This window comes from Astatotilapia calliptera, chromosome 10 (assembly GCF_900246225.1).
Source record: "Astatotilapia calliptera chromosome 10, fAstCal1.2, whole genome shotgun sequence".
NCBI lineage: Eukaryota > Metazoa > Chordata > Actinopteri > Cichliformes > Cichlidae > Astatotilapia > Astatotilapia calliptera.
Window position 1 is genome coordinate 16,579,879 of NC_039311.1, and position 25,641 is coordinate 16,605,519.

Consider the following 25,641-nt stretch of genomic DNA (forward strand, 5'->3'; position numbering starts at 1 on the left):
TTATCTCTGGGTGGCACACACAACATTCCTTCTTTGATCTTAATATCTGACCTCGGTCTCCTCATTAGCTTTCTTGTTAGCAGCTAGCCACAATAAAATGTCTGGTATTTCGCAGATATGCAGGTCTTTTGCTAGCAGCTGCCGCACCAGTCAGAGTCGGTGCACTGAGGCCTGAGATGGGGTTTAAACGGCTATAAATATTTAACAATAAGTAAAAAATAGGTCTGATAAAGCCAGCTGTCAGTCAGAGCCCAGCGAATTCACTTTGAAAAAGGGAGGGGGAGAGGCAGGCACAGAGACACACGTACACAGCGCACGTAAAATTGCACAAGAGTAGCCAGATTGCAGGGCTTTGCACAAGATAGGATCGCTACCATCTAAATCTCCTGCGTTTCTTATCACTCCACAGAATCCAGTACAGTGATGTCATCCCACATTGTGCTCCTCTATCACTGTCCATCCCTGTAAACAGCTTTTTATCTCCTGCTGACCTCTCTTTTAACCTCCATTCACAACCCTTTTTTCAGAAAAGAGATGGCGAAGTTGTTCTTGACTCATGTTCTGATAGTTTGATTCTGATGGCTGACGTTGTCATATGGTACTAAAAATCGAAATCTAAAGTAATATTCTGAGTGTGTTTAGGGGGAAAAAACAACCTCATATAAAAATAGTCAACGGAGCAGTCAGAAATAACTGCCGATTGTTTTGATAATTTATGTATCAGAGTAAGTAGTCTTTGTTTCTAGCTTAAGTGAAAGAGAAGTTGAAGAAAATCTGAAGTAATCATGTCCACAAAGTGGTGTGATCATATGCTCGATCGTAACTCATTTCATTTATTGTGGTCTTGATCTCTTTTGGTCAGCAGAACCCTACGGCTGCGCTGCCTTGTCCACGATTTTAAGCAATGTATAATTGCACTTCAGTGAAGCCAAATGGCCACTCCTATCACCATTCTGTTGTTTCAAAGTGCTGAAGTGAGCCGCCCATTCAGAGGAACAGATTTCTGCTACGACCCATCTGCCACTAAGCTTTAAATATGAGCAGGGAGTGACAGCACGTTGGTAAACCAACACTGGTAAAGCGTTCCTGGTGTCCTTTAACATGTGAAGCATCCCAAAGATAAACTTCCTAACAAACACCACATGTCCGCATGTTAAACTCCACAGGCTAAAGCTCTACCCACGCTACACTTTACTGCTAAGCTTTCAGCGTGGACCATCTTAGAAATGTGCCTCGCTGTGTGCGTGTATACAAGTATGTATGCACATTTGTGGGAGACAGAGGAAAAACAGAGTTTTTGGTGACCATCACCCCTTATTATGTTCATTAATAGTAATAGCATTCTTTCTTCCAAATATAGAAATCAATCTCTCGCTCTTGCTCGGTCTCTTTCACCTCCCTCCCCTTCCCTTTCTTTCAGAGGTTTGATGTTCCTAATCATTTCCAGCCGTGAACTCCACATGAAAGACAACAAGTACTTGGCGTAATAGGGTGCTGAAAGAACGAGTGAAAGAGAGGGAGAGCGAGAGAGAGGGCAGAAAAGAGTCGAGACTGTATAAAAGAAAAGGAAAGGTCAAGGGAGGAATAGATATTGAAGGAGAAGGGAGATGAGGCCTCAATCCTCCTCTTTCCCATTTCAAGGTCTCGTGTTATCGTTAGCCCAGCCTTTTGTTCTTCTGCCAGGATATTTCCCCTCCTTCATTTCCCTCTCCCACCTTCCCCTCCCTGCGCTCCTTCCCTTCCATATATCTTAATTGTACCCATAGTGCCTTAGCTCATTGGCAACAGCAAGTCAGAGATTGATTCTGAGACTCGAGAATGCCTAATATGAGGAATGCAGCTCACTAGAGAGCAAAGGAATGTACGAGTGGAAAAAGAGCAACACAAGTTAAATGAATGCTTTCTCTCCATCTGACACGGCGTAACCTTTAAATAACTTTTAAATCAAACAGCTTCGGCGTATGTGCAATTACCCAGCAGTGATGCATTCTGCTCACTAGCTAGCTCCAGATCCAGTATGCTCTTTTATGGTCACTGCTGTTCATGTAAAGAAAAATTCCATTTTATTAAGCACGGGTATAATTTTAGAGGGTTTTTTTTGTGGGGGCCATTATTTAAAGTGACTATAATATGCTCGCGCTCATTAAAGCTAATTTTGTAATCTGGCAGTGCAGTGACATCCTTAAAACAAGTTTAATGGAGGAAAGGAGCAAGACCATGAAAAGTCATGGTAAACAGTCAACCGCTTGTTTTTTTCAAATAAATAAAATCTCACTTTTGCCAAACTAGAAAATGAAGATTAGAAAAAAAATCCTAAGAACAACAGTTTTTCTTTTATGTAACTGAGGAAAAAACTGTCAGAGAATAAGTAAACATGACTAAGAATAAGTGGCAGTTAAATGCCACGGAGATGGTGGCCAAAGCTAATAAGTTGTAGCTGTAGTAGTGATATCATCGTAGAGCATCGATATTAGGCTTCTTCTTGGCCCGTCTGACTCAACCACTGATGATGGCTTTATAAACATTCAGGCCTGGCACTAGTCAGAAGGGAAAAAAAGTAGATTAGATCAGGACAGCTCTCTGTGTTTTACAGGTTTTACCATCAAAGCTTATAGATGCTCTCTCTCCCTCTCTGTTTCTCTCATGAGAAGCCGTAAAAGAACCTGAGTTGCGGCAGAACCGCAGCTGTGTCCGAGAAGCTGTGCGCAAGCTCCCTTTGACATTAGCTGATGTTTTACAGAGACAAACTGCAGAGAACAGCAGGATCTATCTGGACCTGCGCCCACATCTGGAGAAGATGAAAAAAGATGGGTTGGAAAAGAGTGCAAAAAAAAAAAAAAGAGTATGGCAAAAGGTATAAAGTCATGAGTATAATGAAAGAAAGGACATAAAATAAGGTGAAAAGAGGAAAAGCATAATCTAGTACAGAAGTAAGAGCATATAAAACCTGAAATGGGGTCAGCTGATGTAATACTTGTATCTATTGAGGTGTGAAAGTAAAGTATGGGCAGTTCTAAAGAAAAAGGCTTTGACCCACTGGTATCATTAAATATTACCTGTTAGCTTACACCACACCCCAGACAGGAGACCGCTCCGTCTCTGCATCACAAACTAATACTGACAGATAAATCTCTTTCACTCATGACCTGCGCTGAATGGCAGAGCGTGAGGCGTGTATCTGACATCTAAGTGGACCCTTGGTGAGACATCCAGTCTTTTTCAGAGAGAATTAGAGTGACAGTAGGCGCATAACAGAAAAGCTAAGTGGAAAGGTAGAGAGACGAGGGACACAAAAAAGGGAACAGTTGTGAAGAAGAGTGAGGCAAATGAATGATGAGGTCTGGCTCTTTGCTAATGCTCCGGTGAGTGATCGCTCTTCTACTGTCCCAGCCAAGGATGAATGGCTCTCTGTGGACAAAAAAGCTCCCAGCCTCAGTCCTGGGTGAATCTGATACTCGGCACGCTCTTCGCGACTGTTTTTCACATCGCCCTCGGCAGGCTTTGACTTCAAACTTCAGCTGTGCCTTTTAACAGATATACAGTCAGTCAATGGACTGCACCATAGGTAAATCAAAACTGTGTTTTTATGTGTAACAGTGTTTGATGCATTTCAAATTCAGATGCTTAAGTGAAGCATTGTTTCTTTTGTTTCTTTTAAGTCATTTTGTGTTTCACTGCTAAGTGCTCTGTAAGACTTTTGGTACCAGAAAGGCCAGAAAGGAAGTTATAAATATGGAATTTCAGAGGAAAGCATTTAGGACTTCACATACAAGATCTAGAGGTTAGTCACAATAAAATGACATTTTAGCCATGTTGCCTGCTTTTTTCACTCAGTTGAATATTTCCATCCAAACGGCTTTATTGCACACGGAGCCCTGGTATGAGGTTCCTCGTACTAATGGCTGATTTATGTTATCTTAACCCGCTGCTATCAGTAAATTCCTGCCTTATTTTTTCAATCTTTTCTCTAAAAATTTCTGCCTTTTCATACGTCAGGTGTGATATCAGCGTTCCCAAAGAAAGTAACCACATTAGTGGTTTTGCAAGATTTAGCCCATTAACTGCAAATTGTGTATACTTAGCATTACTGCCAAAGTGAACCACAGTTCAGGCATTTACCACCTTCCAGGCAGCCATTAGTTTCTCTTTGCTCCACTAAAATGTAAAAGATCAACTTGCAAAACCACTATTATTGTCCTTTCATGTCATATCGAGCACCATATGTGCTTCTTAATTCTGTGTCTGGCTATAGAGCTTCACAAAAAAAGGAAATGAATCTTTTTGGACTTTTTGTTTACAAAACAGATTCTCTAATAACTTGACTTTAAATATGCACAAACCCACAGAGAGACTTAGATGTTAAAAGGTACAGACGGGTGTCTGTTTTTGTGTTACTATGTAGCTACATGTTTACCTCCAGGATGTACGATAAGGAGTAGTTAAGCAGAGATGAAGCAGGCTGTTCATGGAGCACAGAGCAGGCTCCCTCGTTGGAGCGATTCGTCCCTGGCAGCAACCCTTTTCTGGCCTACCAGACCCCTTGATTTATGAAGACATGTCGAGTGTGTGTGTTTACAAGATTACCTTATTGGCTTTAAACCTGTGCTACTTTTTTTGTAAGTCGAGATAAGAGCTGTAGGTTATGGCAACAAATTGGAGGGGGAATTTCTGATATCTTATGGCATCCATCCTGTCGGCCTGTGCAGTCTAAACTAAACACGGTGCCATACGGGTTGCACTGTCAGATGGATTGACAGAGGAAAAAATGACTGATGACAGAGATAACTCTGTAAGCTCATGTCTTTTCAGGATTGTTGATTTGATGCTACACATCTCATTTAAAGATATTGTCATGTGCTCCATTCTTAAAGTTTTAACTCTGCATTTTTTTTGGTCACACACTGGCTTTTGAACAACACAGCCACTGTACTGTATACGGTTTGTAGCAGCATGAAAGCACAAATCATTTTGTCTTTTTTTTATAGCTCCCGTGGTTTATGTGAAAGTGAGCTTTCGAGCCATTTTCTACCACAGTCTTGTGTTTTTGTCTTGCATATTTTTCCAGCATGAAGAATCCATACCATACTGTTTAGGTTTTTACATTTTAGTGCGTGGAGAATCAATGTGCTGCTCTTCTTTTTCTTCCCAGACTCCCTGTGCAGGTTTTTTTCCAGTCCAAGTCCATTAAAAAAAAAAGAGAGAGTATTTCATAACCCATGTGTGTCATATAAGCCCAGCAAATTTAATTACACCTCCTGTGTTGTCCTACTTATGGTAGAACATCCTCTGCCCTGTCTTTATGGAGACATACCTTTTGGGGTAAATATAGACATGTCCAAGTGGGCGGTCATGGATGTTTAATTATAATTAGTGAAAAAATTGGGCTCATCATATATACAAGCACGTGGACAATGGCCCAAATATTGTGACCACAGGTGGCTAATCCATCACAGACAGCTGGGAAGATATGATGAACATTCAGACATGAACCTAGATCCTGAAGATAGCATAGTCTCAACATTGTACTCAATAGGAAGTCCCAGCGATGATCTAAATCCCCCTTAGGTGTAAACACAGCCCCAAAAAAAGAGGCACAGTATAACCCCTCAAATCCACGACTGTCTCGCCATGGTAATGCAGCAACTGTAAATGAGCTCTACTAATATTACCATGTCTTAATTTCCTATATGAGAAACAGTATGAGTCAAGGTGGTAGTGTTCATCTGTAGCTAATAGGTAAGTGTAATGATGAAGACATGTGTTGCTGAGTTGGAAGGAAGACGAGCCGGATGTCTGCTACGGTGGTCCTGTCCTCTGTGGGGTTCTGGGCCAGAATGCAAGATTCAGATGTGTGACAAAGTCATTAAATAACAAGCACAGACATAAGGAACGTGTCTTTTACTTGCATATTTTATGATTTGAAATGACTTTTGAGAAGCTAGCAGGGAGGGAAAATCCTGTGCCAACACAAAAACATACATATCTGAAGAAATGCAGAAATGTTTATATGATGAAGTTTGTAATCGATGGCTGTGGATGGTGGTGGCTCAGGTGGGAGAGCAGGCTGTTCACCAGTCAGAAGTTTGGTGGATTGATCCTCCTGTCCACGTGTTGCTGTATCCTTGAGCAAGATACTGAACTCTTGAGTTTTGTGTGTGTGTGAGTGTTAGATAAAAGTCCTTAGGTGAAGATAAAAGCACCGTATGAATGTATGGGACCTGGTGAAATGGACTTGCAGTAGAAAGTGCTTTGAGTGCTGCAATTGAGTTGAAAGGTACTATATAAATACCAATCCATTTACCATGTATATTGACTGGTCATTGTAGCCATGTTTGATAACCTGTGTGTTTTCTGTTTGTAGTCTGGGTTCTGGATCTGTGTGGAGACAAAAGAATGACAGCAGCCACCATAATTAAGTTTTGAAATTATCAGCTATAATCTGACACTGGTTTAGCTTTTTCTTATAGCTTTTTGTCCTCATCAGTAGGCAGTGACTAGAACAGGAAGTGTTAGCCCAAAAATCTGCTGGCTGCACTGAGTGTGGTAAGACCAGGTGTTAGCCAGGGCTGTAACTTCTAAAATGTTTTCTTATAAAATTACTGCTTAATTCTTAAACAAAAAATATCCAATATTCTCCAGGTCTGAAAATAAAAGCTGTTTTTTTTTCTATATAATACTGTGTCTTAGACAAGCTTCCTTTGTCAGAAAAAAATAAAAACCTAAATCCAAGATTTCAGATGTTGTAAGTTACTGTTGTTGATTTACCGTAAGAGAAGCGACTGTACTACTGAGAGGGAGCGATGTCGTGAGGCCTCCTGGATCTTGGCTCACCTTCAAGGCTTGGACATCTGAGCAACAATGTTACTTTTAACAAGGACCATAAATGCCACCAAACAAAGTTATGGAGTCGTGCAGAACTTAAGTCAGAAGCAGCACCCCAGAGAACACAGGCCGTTTCCTTTTTTGTGTTTTGCAAGGAAATCTTTGTGGTATTATAAATGTTTTAATAGAATTTGTCAGCACATACGGGTTAATGTATATTTATGTGGTGGGTGCTTTTCAGTTTGTGTGGTAAAACAAAAAGGATGTTAGGTAAATATGAGCAAATGGGTCTGAGGTTGGGCCATGCAGACCTGTTTAGAGGAAAGAAATAGAGAAATTTTCTGAGGTGTATTTAAGTGGTTCTCAAGTCGGGGTGTGTATCAGTCTGAATCATAGTTCAGTGTGATATGAAAGCCATCGTGTGCCACTTGACTTTTTCACATCCATTAGTGTCTTGTTTGAAGCCATAAGCTGGACTCCATAAACATCCACATACTCTTCTCTTCTCTTCTCTTCTCTTCTCTTCTCTTCTCTTCTCTTCTCTTCTCTTCTCTTCTCTTCTCTTCTCTTCTCTTCTCTTCTCTTCTCTTCTCTTCTCTTCTCTTCTCTTCTCTTCTCTTCTCTTCCCTTCTATATGCATGGTTTCTTTTGCCAGCTTTTCAAACACACCATTGGGGAGATCTACTTTTTTACATACCACAATCTGCGGTATATAAAAAAGAATTGCTCTCACAGATGCTCGTTTTTATAGTAGTCTGGAAATCATAACAAGTAGTGCTATGGTGTGTGATATTTGGACAAGCGCAGATGTATGGGCCTATGAGGTGATTGTGTTATGGGACATTATTGTGATAACAGAAAGGCCCTTAGCTCGTATATAATAGTCATGACACATGTAGGATTTATTTCATGCAGATTGTGGGACCTGCTGGATGTGATGGTTTTTGAAATCCTTATGTGTCTCTTAGGCTAGTTGGCACTGGCGAAGCATCTGTCTTACATTGGTCTCTTTTCCCCTCAGGTATCGGCCACAGATGAGGACCGTGGTTCTTTTGGTACTATAAGCTACAACCTGGGTTCAAGCTCTGGAAACACATTGCCAACCCAGTTTACCATCAACAAGGAGACTGGCCAACTTTGCACCAGCACAGCTCTGGACCGGGATGAGGGACTGGACAAGTTTGACCTGACTGTCACAGCAACAGATGGAGTAAGTAACTACAGAAAATCGTTGTAAGCTCTGCAAGGTTGAGATCTTACCAGAATATTCCTCGAAACATCAAGTGACATTTGAGGAATATGCTTCATTACTTTCTTGCAAAGAGACAGGATTGAAAGCTCTCTGTGTAATGTGGGAAAACTAGTAGCACCATCCTGCAAAACTGCAATATGTATTTCTTATATTAGGATAGATCCCAGTTTTTCTCGATTGCTTTGATGCAATGTTCACATCAGTTTATAGGATGGCAGTGAGACTTAGGGATAGGTTAAAACAGAGGTAGATAATCCTTTAAAGGGAGCAGATGGAAGAAGAAGAAGCAGTAGGTGTTTTAAGAACTGCGTTAAGACTGGTGAGAATTACATTCCTGATGTGAGAACTGCATGTTAAATGTGAGGAAAAAGTGTAACGACATATGTGTTAATTAGTGAGCCTTAGAGATTCTGCTGGAAATTCCTGTTTTCAGAGAAAATAAAATGCGCTTTTATGTGTTCCTCGTGCTAAGCTAAGCTAACCAGCCACAGTTACATATGGAGCATTTCAGCTACCTCTTTGAGTCAAAGCAAAAGCACATTAAATGCTGAAGTAATCCCTCATGCTTTGCATGTTTTTGCAATCAAAACCTAATTATTTGTAACTGAAATAGACTTCTGAAGGAGACGGAAAAAGTCAAAGGCTCGAACTTCAACGAAAGTCACGGCATTAGTTCTGTAGCTAGATGAGGGATATTTCAGCTGATTGAAGATGCTTCATGACAAAACACGTTGCCTGTTGCATATGTAATATTTCTTCTGATCAAAGTGACAGGGTTAAAGCAAATTAAAGAAGTCTAAAGCTGCACTCGAGTAAATCTGATCAAAGTGACAGGACGCGTTTAATGAGGACACTATCCAGTTCCTCGGCAGCTGGGCAAAACAATCAGAGGGAACTCCAAGAGGGATAAGGTTAAACTATCAGTTATTCCCAAAGGATTGACTTAAATAGGAATTGAAACTCCTATTTCGATAGTACATGTAATAAACCATTGAATCTCTTGATCATTGTTGGCTTACATAAGGTAATAGAAACGCAAGAATTGTTGTAAATTTGTTATTGTTAGTCATCGTGGTCCTGTAGTGTTACCTGCTCATTTCCAAATACTCAGCTCGCGTCTGCCCCTTGTCTCAGCTGTTTCTGTTTTTAATGGTCTCATAAAGAGAGATAGTGTAATGAGTGCAAACTCATTGACTAATACCTTTAAAAGCCCTGCATTGTTACTTTTCACTAGGGGGTAATACACAGAGTGAATGCTGTTTTCCTTGTTACATTGTGCTAGAAGGGAGGGAGACGTTGGTTTAACTTAACTAGCACTTCTTATGGTTTAGCATCCAGTTATGGGTCAATAGTCAAGTCAGCAGAGCTCTGATATATCATTCGAGTTGTGGTTTCTGCTAAAGACAGCACATAAAACATGGATGTAGCTTCTGTGATGTCACCAACTGATGTGTGGATAATCCTGATAACCTACAGTAAATAACTTTCAGAAACTTTTAGAGCTGTTGGGCTGTTGATAGCAGCAAAGCAGGTTAAAAAAGCAGATTACACAGCACAATACAGTATTCCTCCTGCTGATCCAGTCTAGCACTGTCCTTTTCTTCTTTGTGCCTCCTCATGTAAGGTGGCTTAGCTTGCTGATACTTTAGGGTTTTCTGTAGTCAAATAAAGTAGACCAAACCATTTTTTAACATTTCCTTTACAGGGTGGTCTAAGTTCAGTAGCCCGTGTGAGGGTCACGGTGGTGGACATCAATGATAACCGGCCCATCTTCTATCCAGTCCTGTACACGGTCAGTCTCAGTACCCATAGTGCTCCAGGAACGTCTGTCGTCAAGGTAACAGCCAATGACCCTGATGTCGGAGAAAACGGAAGAGTAACCTACCGCACTGTACCTGGAGGAGGATCTAGTTTCTTTACCCTTAATAAGGACACAGGTGTGTAGTGTTTTATTATTATTGCATGTGCAGCACAATCATGTATGTTACGACCGTAACCAAGACATGTGAAAATGACTCACATAAAAATGAACTTGTTGTCTGTATGTATCTATTTTTTGCAGGTGTGATCTCTCTCTCCCGCTCACTCCATGGCAAAGCCAACACGGTAATCTCCATGGTCATATCGGCTGAGGATGGGGGCGGTCTTACAGCACCGGTAAATGCCAGAGTGAACGTGAGCGTCGTCGGGGGCTCAGTGGCGTCTCCGATGTTTGAACAGGCACAGTACTTCTTTACCGTGTCGGAGGATGTTCTCAGGGGGACGGCAGTGGGAGTGGTTCGTGCTTCTGCTAAGACAGGTGAGGCCCTTGTACGCTCACATGCTTTATTGGATTCCTGGGTCTGCTTTGGTTATTTCAGGCTTGCTTTTAACACTTGCATACTTCCCTAGTGAGAAGCAGTTCTGTGCGGCTTGCCCATTTTCATCTTCCTGACAAGTACCAGGACAAAAATGCACTAATGGGCTGCAGCATGATGCCTTATCTCTCGAGTAGTTGTAGAAATAACCAAGCAACAATTGTATACACTCCATTAAGAAATCACATCCGCCTCACGGTGCACAATTTACTGGCGATTATTTTCTACTCGCACTCCTATTTTCTCTCACGGTTAATGATGGATTTTAATTGGGATGTAATTTTGAGTCAGAATAATCAGTGGTGTAGTTGACAGATGGCTGTGGTGGTATACAAGGCTCTCAGTGAATCTGATTCTTGGTCTTCATATTATTATTTCTTAGTAAACACTTAATATTTCAACCTCAGTTGTTTTCTGTTTTATTGTATTTTCATTTGAAAATCCCATGTGGCATAATTTCTCACTATTTCCTTACATCTTCTGTCTTCCATCAGGTGGCTCTAAGGATATTTTCTACTCTATTTCATCTGGAGACCCTCATGGCTACTTTACAGTGGACAGCGCCTCTGGTACCATTCGCACAGCCCTTCCTCTGGACCACGAGACCTGCTCCAGTCTTGACCTGGAGATCCAGGCACGATTTGGCTCTCCTCCGGCATATGGAATCAGCCGGGTACACATAACCATTGCAGACATCAACGACAATGCCCCTACCTTCCTGCCATCCTCATCAGAGTCCCTTCTTTTACCCGAGATCACCAAAATGGGGACGATTATCTACCGTATTCAGGCCACCGACAAAGACTCCGGCCATAACGGTCAGCTCAGCTTCGATCTAGTCTCTGCTGGGGCTGCAGGCAGCAGTGGCCAGAGGACATTTGGCGTCGACAGGGGCAGTGGGGAGGTACGTCTAATTGGGAGTTTATCATATGAAAGTGTCCCTCGCTATGACCTTCAGGTGGTTGCCAAGGATGGTGGAGCCCCTCAACTTAGCTCCACCTTCACCCTTGTGGTCCACATCCAAGCACAAGACGCACAAGGCCCAAACTTTGATACCCTTACGTACCGCGTGGAACTACGTGAAAACACCCCTCTAAACACGCGTTTCCTTCAGGTCCGTGCACTTAACAGAGAAGCTTCTGGAAATGGTGGAAGCTCCTCCTCATCATCATCTTCCTCCTCTATTTCCTACCGCCTCAGACCTGATGGTGATGCCGCAGGTTTTGGCATCATGGCAGATAGCGGTTGGCTGTTTGTTCGGAGCTCTTTAGACCGAGAAGTCAAAGACATGTTCCTGTTGACTGTTCTTGCCACCTCGGGCCCAGGAGGTGCAGGAAGAACCGGCAGCGCGACCGTCCGGGTAACAGTGACGGATGAAAACGACAACTCCCCTCGACTGAGCCAGGAGAGGGTGTTTCTGGCTGTCAGAGAAAACCTGCACGCGGGAACGGGCTTCGGCAGGGTTTCTGCAACGGACAGAGACGCAGGACTAAATGCTCGACTCACCTACAGGCTGCTGCACACAGACAGGCATTTTCAGATAAACTCGCAAACAGGTAACAATAAACACCGTAACCATAACACAAATAGGGATAATAGTACACTTTTTTTTAACTGTGCTGCACAGCATGAAATGTAGTTACTTCATAAGCAGTGATAATACCAGCATAATTTCCCCTGAGGAGTTGATGATTTGCTCTTTCTCAATTAAATTAAATTAACACGGTAATTACTCAACGGCTTCCCTCGTGTCCTTTTTTTTGCTTTAGGTGAGATTAGCACCCGCCTTGCACTGGACAGAGAGCAGCAGTCCAGCTATCAGGTTATTGTGGTTGTACAGGACGGGGGTACGCCCCCTCGCAGTGCAACAGGGACTGCACATATCACTGTGCTGGATGAAAATGACCACGCCCCCAGTTTCATTCATGCCAGACCTGACAGGGAGCTGGTGCTTCAGGTGAGAAGGGAGGGGGAGATTAGTTATATCAGCAAGCAGCTTTGGGGGATAAATTTTATCTATCAATGAATCTAATTTTCTTTTATGCATGCTGGGGTTTTATTAGTGGGGTGTGACATAAACCCACAGAGAGGTGGTATCGTAGCAACTTGCCCTAAAAGTGAGGATTTAATGGATCTGCAGTTGCGTTCATTCCCGGTGAGTAACAATACTTCTTTGCAGGTGACTGAGGGGCTTCCATCAGGAACAGTCATAGGGACGCTGGCAGCTAAAGATCCAGACGAGGGAGAGAATGGCACCATCTATTACTCATTATCAGGTGAGCCTCATAATTCATCTTATAGCCACAAATTTACAGATTTTTCCACATGCCACGGCATCCACATAACATACATCGTTAATGTTTGTTTCATTTACTTCAGGCTCCAGAGCAGAGCGTTTCTCCATCAATCCAACCACCGGTGAGCTTAGAAGCGCTTCCCCTCTGAGATTGACAGAGCGAGCCGAGTACGCCTTCACTGTGACTGCTGCCGACCACGGCGCACCGACACTCAGCTCCACCTGCCAGCTACGAATACAAGTAAACACAATCTGCACATTTTCATATCCTCATCCAGCTGCCAAACATCTTCATATGCAGTGAATTTCCAAAATATTCTGTGACGTCTCCTGATTGGACACAAAGTCTGGTGAGCGAACCTAAACATCTGTGCTTCACCTCAGTCCTTCTGCGTTTCTTTTTGTAACACAAGCTGTAATTTCCTCAATCTGAGGACAACAGTGAGCAGTTTGACTGTCAAAGGAATTTGGAAAAGAGGTAAATATGAGAAAGAGAAAAACTGAACCTGTGCCTTTATAAACAAAGAGCTCTATCCAATCTAGTGGGTGTTTCCTGATCCAAAGGTTAGAGGGGTAACTAGAACTCATGGTGCGAAAGACTGAGCTAATACTGTGAACTTTCTGGAGGAGGGTCAGTCCTCCATATCAACATACAATATCAGGAATTCAACTGCAGGGGAAAAAAAAAGCTTAGGAGCTCAGTGTTTTTGTGCGATGTGGTTTCAGAAAGGAAAAGGATGCTAATTACGATGGGAGTGCTTGCCTTAGATTTCGCCTGTGCACTGCTTGTGCGGCTCTGAGATTAGACAGAGGGGAAACAGGCACCTTGGAATCAAATGCTCCCAGATGAGATCTGATGAAAGCCAGCTGCATCAAATCACACAGAGAGAAAGGGAATACACTGCAGTACAGTAGCAAGCAGTGATACATGCACGCACAGAGACACGCTTGCTGTAATGACACGTTCAAACACTTGCATGAGGTAACGTTTCCAGTTAATGATTTTGAGATAACATTTCCCTTAGCTGCGCGTAAAATCAGACACACGGATACCGTTGTACACCACATGTACTACAGTACACATGATAGTTAGCCTGTACAGAGAAAAGGCAAATGAGGCGAAAAAGTAGTGCAGTGCAGCACATTTGTTAGTGCTGCCAGCTCATTAAATTATGTGATCTGAGGAAGTGCATTTAAGCAAATTACTTAAAAAACAGACTTTCACCAGCTGTAGTCATCCATTTGGAGCTTGAGCCCAGAATTTCAGTGCAATCAGTTATTGTTTGTGTCGGCACTACAATCAAGCACGGAGGAAAAGCTGCAACATACTTCTGCTTCTACTGCTGTTTTTTTTTTTTTTTTTTAATAAAAAGTGATCAAAAGTAGTGATGTAGTCCTATAGGCACTTGAGTTATAGCAACTGGAGGCTTCAAGGATAGAGGATAGAGGCTTTTTCAGTTCTAAAAACTGATGGAAAGTACCCAAGAATTTAACTCTTACGAGTAAGAGTTAAAAGGTTGTTATTAAAGGTCTCATGGGTCAAGTTGTGAGTGAGTGGGGGTGAGGTAGTAACAAATGGGCCTTGATAACGTGTGGATAGTAGCGCATTTCACCTGCAAATACGTGCAAAAAGTGGTCAGACTTAACCACATCATGTCCCTCCTCTTTTAGTTTTAGTTTGAATCCAATTAATGGAGGAAAAAAACCTCCACTAATCGCTATAGGTATTGAGGACAAAGGAGTGTGTGTGTCCGTGTGTGTATTTCATGATGATGAAACCAGAAAATCTGCTTATATTTCCTCAGAGCTCTTTGATCCGTCCCAGAGCAGTGTTGAACCCTGAGGTGGTTCAAAGTGTCAAAGGCCCTCTGGCTCATATTTGTTTCCCATTGGAGCAGCCTGTAGCATATGTGGAGGTTGCTTATTGCTCTGAATTATTTGAACTGGAACACTTACAGTTTTCCCTACTATCACACCCTTCATTATTTTGTCACAGGTCACAAAGCCTGACTCTCAAGTTGAAGCCAGAATGCGGCAGTGTCAAGATATTTACTGGAAGGATTACACGTAATGCCTTCATGCACAGTGAGAGTGCCTGTGAAGGTTATTATAGCATTAACAACAAAACAGAAACAGACTACAGCCCAAGGCTGTGTTTAGGGATGGGTTGGGGTGAGAGCCATATAGATGCATTGTCTGCAGAATATCAGAGGAAATCAGATCCTTTAACACACGTATACAGCTTCTTGCCGCTTTCCTCCTTTTTGTTACCGAGAAGTGTTGTTTCAGTCTGTTTTGGGACAGATCCAAGGATGAATTACACTGCAATTTAAATCACAATTATTATTGGAAAGACTTTACCACAAATACTCAGGAAATTGGTTTGTTTGACACTAGTTTCCTTTTCTTTAGGTTCTCAGCTCTTCCAGGTCCAGCCCCAAGCCCAACATTCTCTCTATGTCCCTGAACACAGTCGAAGGGGCAGCTCCAGGTTCTGTCATTGGTTCAGTCCGTCCACCTGATCAGCATGAATCTGCTCTATTGGAAGGCCAGGTGACCTACCTGGTCGTGGGAGGGACAGATCGCGATGGGACCTTTATGGTGGACCACTTAAAGGGCGATGTGTACGTGGTCCGGGAGCTGGACTATGAGAAGGGCTCAAGATACACCCTGCACATCGAGGTGTCGGACTTCTCTCAGGCATTTCCCAGCAGCCACCTAGTGAAACTAGATATCAACGTGCAGGACAGCAATGACCATGCGCCCCAGTTCACTGAAGACCCCGTTACCATTGTGATCCACGAGAACATCGAACCAGGGGCTTCCATATACACCTTCCAAGCTGTGGATCAGGTAGGAAAGAGTGTATGGGATCAATATGCTTTCAATAAAGCACAGTTAATCTGAGTTATGTTGTTATTCATGTTCTTTTCAGCTTTGTATTCACTGTTTTTTGTCATTGTTTAATCCTAAAATATCAGTTATTCTGTTATCTGTTAACAGAACTAGAGATGGACCGATCCGATATTACGTATCGGTATCGGTCCGATACTGACCTAAATTACTGGATCGGATATCGGAGAAAAATAAAAAATGTAATCCGATCCATTAAATATCACGAAAGCACCTCACAAAACTTGCAACACGCCGTAACTCACCTCAGAACATTAGCGGAGCAGTATGCATCACGTGATAGAGCAGCTGTGGCATGCGGGACCTGTCGGTGGTCTGGATAGCATGTGGAGCTTCGCTAGCAACCCGGCATTTCATCTCCGACAAAGTTATCCCCGAGAGAAGTAAAGCAAGTGTGTAAGTCCATCTCTGAATGTTTGTAAAGCATTCCTGCGTTAAGCTTAACAAACGATATATGGAGCGACTGCCTCTCCTGCTGCCTCTTCAATCATGAAACTGCTTAATGATCAGCTGATCGGCTTTTCTGTCGCAAGTCCGTCTCTCTGGTTTGTTTTTGGCCCACTTTGCACCAGAAAGAGGAAACCAGCGGCTGAACAACAGCAGCACGTTTAAGCTTGATAAGCTGTTGTTAGAATTTATTTAATATTACTTTCTACAACAGGATCTTTTTCTACGTAGCTGACGCTGGTAACTGTGCAGGGGCGGATCTAGCAAAGTTTAGCCAGGGGGGCCGATAGGGCATGAACAGGGAAAAGGGGGCACAAAGACATACTTTTCTTTCTTATTCTCATTTAAAATGTCGAGCTTTTAATAAATAATTATCTGACACCCAAAGTTTTAATTTGATGTAAAATGAATAGAAGTCAATTACTGTATATAGTAACTATTAAGTCTAATATATATACCCTAGTAAGCTATAGTACTTTTTCCTTTGGGAAGGTACCATCTGTGCAGTCTGCAATTTTGTTGAAGAAAGATGTTGAATCTATTTAATATTTCTTGAAAAATAATTGATTTCTGTGCTTTTTTTTTTCACACTGCATCAAATTAAGGTTGATTACGTCGATTAAGCATCATGAGGTGGAGCGTGAGGGGTGGTTCCCTATTTTTTATTTATTTATTTTTGTTGTTGCTGGGAGTTGGAACCCTATTAGTTAGGTTGCTTAATATTTACGCTAAGTACTCTTTAAAATACCAGAATAGGGAGGATGGTGTAGGTTTAAGTTTATTAGATTGATCAGTATTGCTGAACTATGAAATATTTTTTTTTGCATACAGGTATAACAGAATAGCTTTAGTGTAGTTGTTGTTTTAAACTTGAGTATGAACTTATACAAAATGCAGCAAGATATTTAAAAAACAGTTTTGTTGATTAAAAAACACTATATCGGATTCATATCGGTATCGGCAGATATCCAAATTTATGATATCGGTATCGGTATCGGACATAAAAAAGTGGTATCGTGCCATCTCTAAACAGAACTGACATCTTCAAATTGATCGTTTTATCCTAATAAAGTATTTTATTAATTTAATGATCAATTCATTATCATTGTTGTTGTTGTTAAATTTTCTGCAGAAGAAAAGTAGAAGGAGAATAATCTATCCACTTCCTGTCTAATTTATCTATTCTTTCTTTTTGTTTTATAGGATGGCAGTGGACCCAACAGTGAGCTGCGCTATTCCATCGAGCACTTCTGGCCTGAAACTCCTGACTTCCTCATCCTTGACCCGTCAAGCGGAGTCCTCACCCTGGGGCAGAAGTTAGACCGTGAGTCCACACCCTCCCTTTACCTCGTGGTGCGAGCCACAGACCAGGCAGTGGATATCTCTCAGAGACGCTGGAGTTCGGTCACCGCCCGAGTGTTCGTGACAGACGAAAACGACAACGCGCCGGTCTTCAGCTCTCCATCTGCAGTCAGCGTCATGGAGGATCAGCCTGTAGGGTGAGTGTCACGTCAGTGTCAGTAATAAAATATCTTTGGAATTCTCAAGTGCATTTCCGTGATGATGTTTGGTTTGTGTCTTCGTTGACAGGTTTGTGATTTTGTACGTCATGGCTCGAGATTCAGACGAAGGAGAAAATGGCAGAGTATCATACAGAATTCAGGCAGGCAACAGTGCTGGTCGCTTCAGCCTGAACCCTGACACCGGTGAGCTTTGAGGGTGGGGCGTACCATTTGAAAATGCTGTAATGTGAAATCGATATCTCAAGACGTAGGGAACTTTCCATGACTATCCAATTTACACTCCATCAAAAAACGAGTAAAATTCACCACATAGTTCCTTGTGCTTTAAGTGATCTAACACAGCAGGACAAGCCTGTGGCCTTTTTCTTTGGGATTTAATGATTGATGGAAGCCGCCTGGATGAACAAAACTTTCCAGAAGATCATAATTAGACACTGAAGTGCTGCTGTGTAATATTTCTTTGGAATCATACTTGGTGTCCTTTTCTTGATGGATTTGTTCATGGGAACCAATCTTTATTTGGGCTCGAGATGTGGATAGCTCTTGATATTTTTTTTCTTCATATGTGATCTCTTCATTGTTGGAGCGTGGTGGTGTGGGCGTGCTCAGCGCTTTCTGGGATGAGATTAACAACTACGACACAGACACTTAATGTAGCTTCCAGATGGAAGAAAGTCTTTACGCCATTACTGTCAAGTGTCTGGCTCCTTAACAGGGAGTGATTTCACCTCTGGTTTGTTTCTCAGGCGTGTTGGTGTTAGGCTTTTGGTTATTAATAGCTGTAGTGACACATTAGCATGTATTGTGAAGACATGCACCAAACCCCTGGGCTAATGTGAAGGGTATCACTAGATTTATTATTGCTTATAAGTGATATATCTGCTCTGCAAGCTGTTCTAATTTTCAATTACTTTATTTTATGAACTACAATTTACATTTTATTGATTGCCTATAAAGTTCTATATCTGACTATTTAGAGCATCATTTAAGTAATATGCTTGGATAAATGGATACTTGGGTGATTTATGCGCTGTGGATTAAATATTCTTACTTACTTTGCAAAAGTTTTGAGCCACCCCTGATTTGTTTATATTTAGCTTCCAAGAAGCAACACTTTCTTCTAACTTTTTAAAGTGGCGTTGAGGAATAGTTCTCCAGGGTTTGTGAGGGTCTTTCAAAGTTCATCTTTGGACACTGGCTGCTTTTTCCCCCCTCGTTTTCAGTCCAAGTCTTGTGCCTGAGCATTTTCGAAGGAATGTTTTTGTTAAAACACTTAACTCTGACCTATGAATCATTCAAACACACAAAAGATTGAATGATTGAAGTAGTTTTTTGTCTAAGCATAAGAGACAACTTAAGGCGCTTTGTTACCAGCAGCCTGTCACATAACACATATTTTTCCCCATTTCTTTAGTCGAATCTACAAAAAATGCCAAAGATAACACACTTTAACAGACATAAAATCAGATTTTTGCAACAACAATGTGACTCCCGAAGAGCTGCTGTGCAGTGAAAAAGATGTGGCAGGCCTGTAAAATTATTTATAGAATATGAACAATACATGAAAGTCATGTCTTAAAGCAATATGAAAAAATCCAACAAAAAGTTGACACAGGACCTGCATCTGACCCTTCAGTTGATCAAACTAGTGTTTTCTAAAGCCTAATAATAAGCCTAATATTCAAGACTAATTGAAGAAATTATAAGAAGGCTTGCCCAAGTGAATTCAGGCTATGTTGAAGAATAAAGGTGGTCAGACCAAATATTAACTTTCAAGTTTGTTAGAGTTATAAAAACTGTTCAAAACACTGCTTTGCCTTATATACTGTTTTTGCCCTACTTATATAATATGTTTCTGTGTGTGGCGACACGTTTCAATAAATTGCTGCACCTGTTTCACATTTTCCTAACAAAATATAAAGAAATGAGGGCTTTTTTACAGCACTGCCTTTTCTTTAATGTACATTTTCTTATATTTAATATGGCATTTGATGATAAAGGGTAACACCGCCTTTATCATATGGTCGATACTGTATCAGTAAAGCAAAATAGGCTCGAGTGTGTAATGCAATAGTTCGCTAGATGGTTTGCATCTGTTTTCTTTTAACTAAAACAGGGCAGCTAGCGAGACCTCACAGAAACATCAGAGCCTCAGCCTCACAAAAAGTTCTACACACAATGTATGTTTGGCAAGCTGTAACATTTAGAAATTACACACGTCTCTCAGGCTTCTGCATGCCGGCTAAGCTTGTAGACTCATGCGAAAAGTATACACACACACACACACACACACACACACACACTTCATATGGCCTCTTACTTTGCCTTGAACGTCAGGGTGATGACTGGTTTGTGACATCTAGGTAAGAGTCTGAATCACAGACGCTGTGTAAACTGGTATGATTTACATAAAATACCCATTTCGGTTAATGGCTTGCAGACTTAAATGCAAACATATGATCGTGTTGCATTAAAAAAAAGCATATTGACCTAAGGCAAGGCCATGAGTTGATTTGGGATTGCAGCTCGAACAGAAGCGTGTGTTTACCTGTGTGCCTGTTTTACAGTGTTTACAGTAATCATACATGTTAAGTGATAATAAGTAGATACACATTTCAATGCATGTTCAAAGTGCCAGAATTGAATAGCTGGTATGAAGTAGCTGTACTTTCTGGGCTTTCAGTGGAAAATCTCATAAAGCAAAGCTGTGAAGGTTTTTGCTTTTACAAGTCCTTCAGGCATAAAAGATACAGAAAATCACAGGTACAGAAAATTGCACGTTCGCAAAAATAATCCAAACACACACTTAGACACAAAAACAGCAAGGAACACAGAAAAAGGCCAAAAAAAAAATCTGTTTTAGAGTATCTGTTTCAATTTGAGTATTTGGGGGAAAGTTTTCGAAAGCTGTTATGCAGCACTCTCTGATTATTCTTCTCTTTCCCTCCTAGGCTCTCTCTCCATCCTTAAATCCCTAGACCGTGAAGAGCAAGAAATCTTCAATCTCACTATTGTAGCAGAAGATCATGGAATACCGCAGCTTTCCACCTCTCAGGTGCTGTGCGTGCAGGTGATTGACGTGAATGACGAGGCTCCAGTGTTCCTGCGGGCAGAGTTCGAGGCACAGGTGATGGAAAACCAAGGACCAGGAGCCTCAGTGTTGACAGTAACGGCCACTGACCGGGACCAAGGTTGGTTTAAATGTTTTATTACAGTTTTAAGTTTAGAGTATGTGCAGTCAATAAGAAGAAGTGAGCTTAAAGGGCAGGGAGGATGTGCAGAAATATGTTCTGTTTGCTGCAGAATATATCTGCAATTTATGTCTTCAATTTGTCCGCTCAACTTGCTAGACATCTAAAAACATGGCCAGTGAACACTAGTAGGATATATGAGGTTAAAATGAAAGTGAATTTTCTTTTAAATAATTGGGACTGAACATATGAAGCTATAACAAATGAATGAGAGTTTAAGAGACTCAGCTTAATCTCAGTCATGACTGCTGAGCTGAGAGGTGGGAGAAGTGCTTGAGTTGGAGAGCAAGAGATTAAAATAGACCAATCATGACTTGACAAGACCACTTTATCTCAGTCACATGACTGATGGGTGACATTTTTCTCACTGCTGTTTAATGTTTTAAGTGAACTAGACTAGTAGGAATGTGAAAATAAGCCAACATAAGCATTAGCTGCAAAAAGTTTGTTTTATTTAGTAAAAGTAAAAAGAAATCATTTAGTAAAAAAAAAAGAAAGAAATACTTTACAAAAATAAGGTAAAATTCACCCAATATTGCTCCATCTATTCTGATTGGTTTTCTTTAATCGCAACACTTCTCCATAAGTTTGTATTTATCCAGCTTCCTTACTGATATAAACCTCAAAAACAACAACAAACCAATTTCTAATGACAGAATATACACACTGTGTAAAATATGAGTTATTATATCATCATGTTTTAAAACACTAAACTAAATCATGAAGTAGTAACTTGCTAAACAAAGACATTCACTGAAATTCTTCATTTTCTTCTTCTTTATATTTCATGAGTATCGTATCTTTATACCTTTTGTTAAGTGCTCTGTGTTTATGTTAAGTGAGCTTGTATTGAAATGAACTACTCTAAACTTTGAGGTGCGAATTTGAAGGGACCACCTATGGGAACAAAGGTTCCCAGTGACTAACATATGACAGAATGTTATGTAAGCTAGTAGCTTGATACCTGTGCAGCAGCAGCTTGCATTGTATTTTAAAATTAAATAAATGTGTCCTAAAAATGAGACATTTTCCAATTGCTAATACATGGCTCTGACAAAAACGTCTTTAAAAAGTAAGATCTCGTTTAGTTCAGGATGAGCAAATTGTACAAATTGAAGACAGTTGTTATTTTTGGCCAAAGGAATAATGCCAAGAAAGTCACGATATGGAAGGAAAAAAAGGTTCCAAGTTTCAGTGCTGGTTTAATGAGTAAGAAGGAAGCCGATCAGCCCCCAAAACCATAGAACTAAACCACACACATAAATGGTTTTGAGAAACCAAATCTTTTTAAATCAATCACATGCAGATGCTAACGATAATGTGTGGTCACAATCTTCATCCAGAGCCTTATAAGTTTACGGCACCGGCACTTGCAGCTGTAATTCTTTGAAATTACTGCCTTATTACATTTAATGTAGCCAAGTCCATTGTGTGCCTTTATTTCTATTTGCGTCTTGTTTTTTTTCATGAAGGTTCTAATGGACAAATAACATACGGAGGAGTATCAGAGGAAGGCTTTATAATCAACCCTGTGACAGGAGCCATCACCACCACAAAGGAACTGGACACAGAGCTACAGGATCACTACACTCTTACAGGTATTAAATCCCTTATGAGTTTATTTAAATGCTTTAATTAATGTGTTAGTTTAAGCATATATCAGCTCATATGAACAGTTTATTTTAACTTGCTTTACTCACTCTAACATCTCTTTTATTTCTGTCTCATATCAGTATATGCCAGGGATGGAGGCCTCCCTCCTAACTTTGCCAAGACTGTAGTCCGAGTGGAGGTGCAGGACGTGAATGACAACGCTCCAATCTTTGCAAAGCCGTTTTATGGACTTGAAGTGCCAGAGAACCAGGCTCCTGTAGAGCTTTGCATCCTCAAGGCCACAGACCCTGACTCAGGTCCTGGTGGAGAGCTGGAGTACAGAATTGCTGGTGAGAAACTGCATTGTGTGTCCAATCCAAGTATTTTATTAGATTTTAAAGAGTGATTTAGGTTCCCACAATTGCTGTAATTGCTGTTTACTGGGAGAAACATTACATTTTTGTCATTTTTGTTGTTTTTTTAGAGGCCAGAAAATCATAAAGTTTGAATTTAGAGATTTTAATGTGTTACTAAAATTGACTCCTGGACCCATTTTTGCTGATATTGTACCTACTCTATTGTAAGAGTTTAGTCCTGACTAGGAGATTTTGGACTAATTTACCCTATTGTGTTTTACTAGACACTGTTTCTCCCATATCTCAAATAAAACCTGCACAGAGTGGCCAAATGTTTGCTCCTGATATAGTCTTATCAAAAGCACTACTACCTCTCTAGAGAGAAAATCTGGACTAAGTGCAGAGCTGGCACAGATGTCTCCATTCCTCTCCGTCTTTCAGCATTGAATTCAGGTTGGTTTTTTGTTTTTTTTCTATCCACTTCTTCTAGCCGGGGACCCTGATGGAGATTTTCAACTCCACGCCAGCACAGGAGCCCTGTCGACGTCTCGCGGGCTCGACAGGGAGACACATGCAAAGTACACTCTGGAGGTGGTGGCCACAGACCGAGGCAGCCCTGCTCTCAGTGCTACTGTCACAGTGGAGGTCAACGTGCTGGACGTCAATGACAACAACCCCGTCTTCAGCAAAAGTAGCTACTCGGTGGAAATTTCAGAGGATGCTATAGAGGGAGCACAGGTTCTTGAGGTGGGATGAAATGGAAATCAAAAATTGTAAATACTTGAAAAAATGTTTTTAATAATCTGACTTTTTTTTGTATGTATCTAGGTTTCAGCCACTGATACTGATGAAGACCTTAATGGGAAGGTTCTGTATTTCCTCAGTCAAGAGGCGCATGGCGCATTCAGTGTAGTTGAGCACAATGGTCGCATCACCACGTCAGCCCCTCTGGATCGCGAAAAACTGGCGTCATACAGCTTCCAGGTTTTTGCTGTTGACCTTTCACCGGCTGCACCTAGGAACTCGTCTGCTCAGGTAAATGAGGGGTTAGCTGTTTCAGGTGTTTAATGGGCTTGAATTTATGATCTGAAATCTAATTTCAGACATGATATCTTCCTTACAGGTGACAGTAACTGTCCTGGATGTCAACGACAACACCCCCTTCTTCATCCAAGATCCACTGGTCATTGAAGTGTCCAACAGGCGTTCCCAGCGGGTTTTAGCTACGATGAAAGCAGAGGACAAGGACTTTGGAGCAAATGGTTCTGTGTTTTACCGTTTCGCCACCCCAGTGAAAGGCTTCAGTATCAACTCCCTAACTGGGGAGATACAGGCCACTGAGCGACTGGCGGACCTCACCCAGGCACAAAGGACCCTGATAGTGGAGGCCATGGACCAAGGCAGCCCAGCTCAGTCGACACAGGGTGTTGTGATCATTTATGTGAAGGAGGTGGAATACAGCGGAATTCGTTTCTCGAGGAATGCTAGAGATGTCAGCATACAGGAGAATGCAGAGAAAGGTTGGGCAGTGTTATCAGGAATAGCAAGTAGTGCACCAGGTTTTAATTCTCCTATATCATTTTTTTAAAACAATTACAAACACATTTTTTTTCTCTGCTCCACTGAAAAAATTCAGGTACCACTGTGGCTCAGGCTCAAGCTCAGTACCCAGATGGTTCTCGTAACGGTATCAGCTATAGCCTCTTCAGTGGGAACAGAAAGCAGGCCTTCAGTATCAGCTCTTCGACAGGTAACACTCACCCTTTAAGTGTTTCTTAAAGTATGTCTCGTGCAATGTGTTATCAAGATGGTTAATTAGTATAAGGATATTGTGATCTTCATTTTTTAATCAAATCTTCCTACTGTTTGTTCCACAGGTGAAATAAGGGTGCAGACCTCCAATGAACTAGACTTTGAAGACACCCCAAGACTCCGTCTTGTTGTGAAGGCTGAAACTGTGTCCTCTACATCTTACATGGCTTTCAACTTGATCCTGCAGGATGTCAATGACAACCTTCCTCGCTTCCAGCTGCAGAATTATGTGGCCTACATGAAGGAAGCACAAGGATATGAAATGCCAATCATACAGGTGCTCATAAATGTTAAAATAATAATAATAATAATACAGAGTTACAGAGATATTTGGTCTATTGGAGTTCTACAAAGGCTACAAATAAATTTCCTCCTCTTTGTTTCCCTTTCTGTCCTCGCTTTCCAGGTTGTTGCTGAGGATGTGGATCAGGGCCAAAATGGTCAGGTGACCTACTCCATCCAGTCATCAAGGATGAGTGGCCTCTTCAAGATTGATCCTGTGACAGGAAGCATTACCACAGCAGCCATCATGGACCGTGAGATCTTTACTCAAACTAAGTAAGAACTTCAACTTTTACTTTCTTGCTTTTGTAACCAAAATGTGATCAGTCTGAAACGGAAAAAAACGGAATTCACATAATTTTCAATCCAGTTAAATTCATTTCTATTCATGTAGCACCAAAGTGTAATAACAGAGGACAGTTTGGATTATCACCTTCTCTTCTCACCCACAGGCTGGTAGTTACAGCAACTGACAGAGGAAGTCCACGGCTCGCAGGTTCAGCCACACTGACGGTCATTATTGTTGACCAGAATGACAACAGTCCCACTATTCCCATACACCAGGAAATCCGCATCCCAGAGAGTAAGTTTTGCTGAATTTAAAAGGTATTGTTGGAGTTTCTGGTTAACACCCAGTGCTGACATTTACAAACAGTAAGGATCATCATCAAACAAATCATGCCTGTGCAATATATGTGGTGTGTTTGAATGCAACTAATAAGTTCATTTCCACTTTC

The 25,641-nt window shown here is 41.4% G+C and overlaps 1 protein-coding gene across 1 annotated transcript in view; it reads left to right on the forward strand.

Moving 5' to 3' along the window:
- Positions 1–25,641, forward strand: part of dchs1b (dachsous cadherin-related 1b) — an 85,491-nt gene that overhangs the window by 54,050 nt on the left and 5,800 nt on the right. The window contains exons 5-24 of the mRNA XM_026180996.1: positions 7,844–8,032; positions 9,780–10,011; positions 10,137–10,373; positions 10,926–11,987; positions 12,201–12,388; positions 12,611–12,707; positions 12,811–12,968; positions 15,140–15,580; positions 17,291–17,586; positions 17,678–17,793; positions 20,562–20,801; positions 22,334–22,459; positions 22,595–22,804; positions 23,301–23,557; positions 23,639–23,845; positions 23,934–24,330; positions 24,447–24,560; positions 24,688–24,899; positions 25,029–25,180; positions 25,357–25,487. Of these exons, the coding sequence (XP_026036781.1) occupies positions 7,844–8,032; positions 9,780–10,011; positions 10,137–10,373; positions 10,926–11,987; positions 12,201–12,388; positions 12,611–12,707; positions 12,811–12,968; positions 15,140–15,580; positions 17,291–17,586; positions 17,678–17,793; positions 20,562–20,801; positions 22,334–22,459; positions 22,595–22,804; positions 23,301–23,557; positions 23,639–23,845; positions 23,934–24,330; positions 24,447–24,560; positions 24,688–24,899; positions 25,029–25,180; positions 25,357–25,487 (5,062 nt within the window). The remainder of the gene's footprint in view (positions 1–7,843; positions 8,033–9,779; positions 10,012–10,136; positions 10,374–10,925; positions 11,988–12,200; positions 12,389–12,610; positions 12,708–12,810; positions 12,969–15,139; positions 15,581–17,290; positions 17,587–17,677; positions 17,794–20,561; positions 20,802–22,333; positions 22,460–22,594; positions 22,805–23,300; positions 23,558–23,638; positions 23,846–23,933; positions 24,331–24,446; positions 24,561–24,687; positions 24,900–25,028; positions 25,181–25,356; positions 25,488–25,641) is intronic.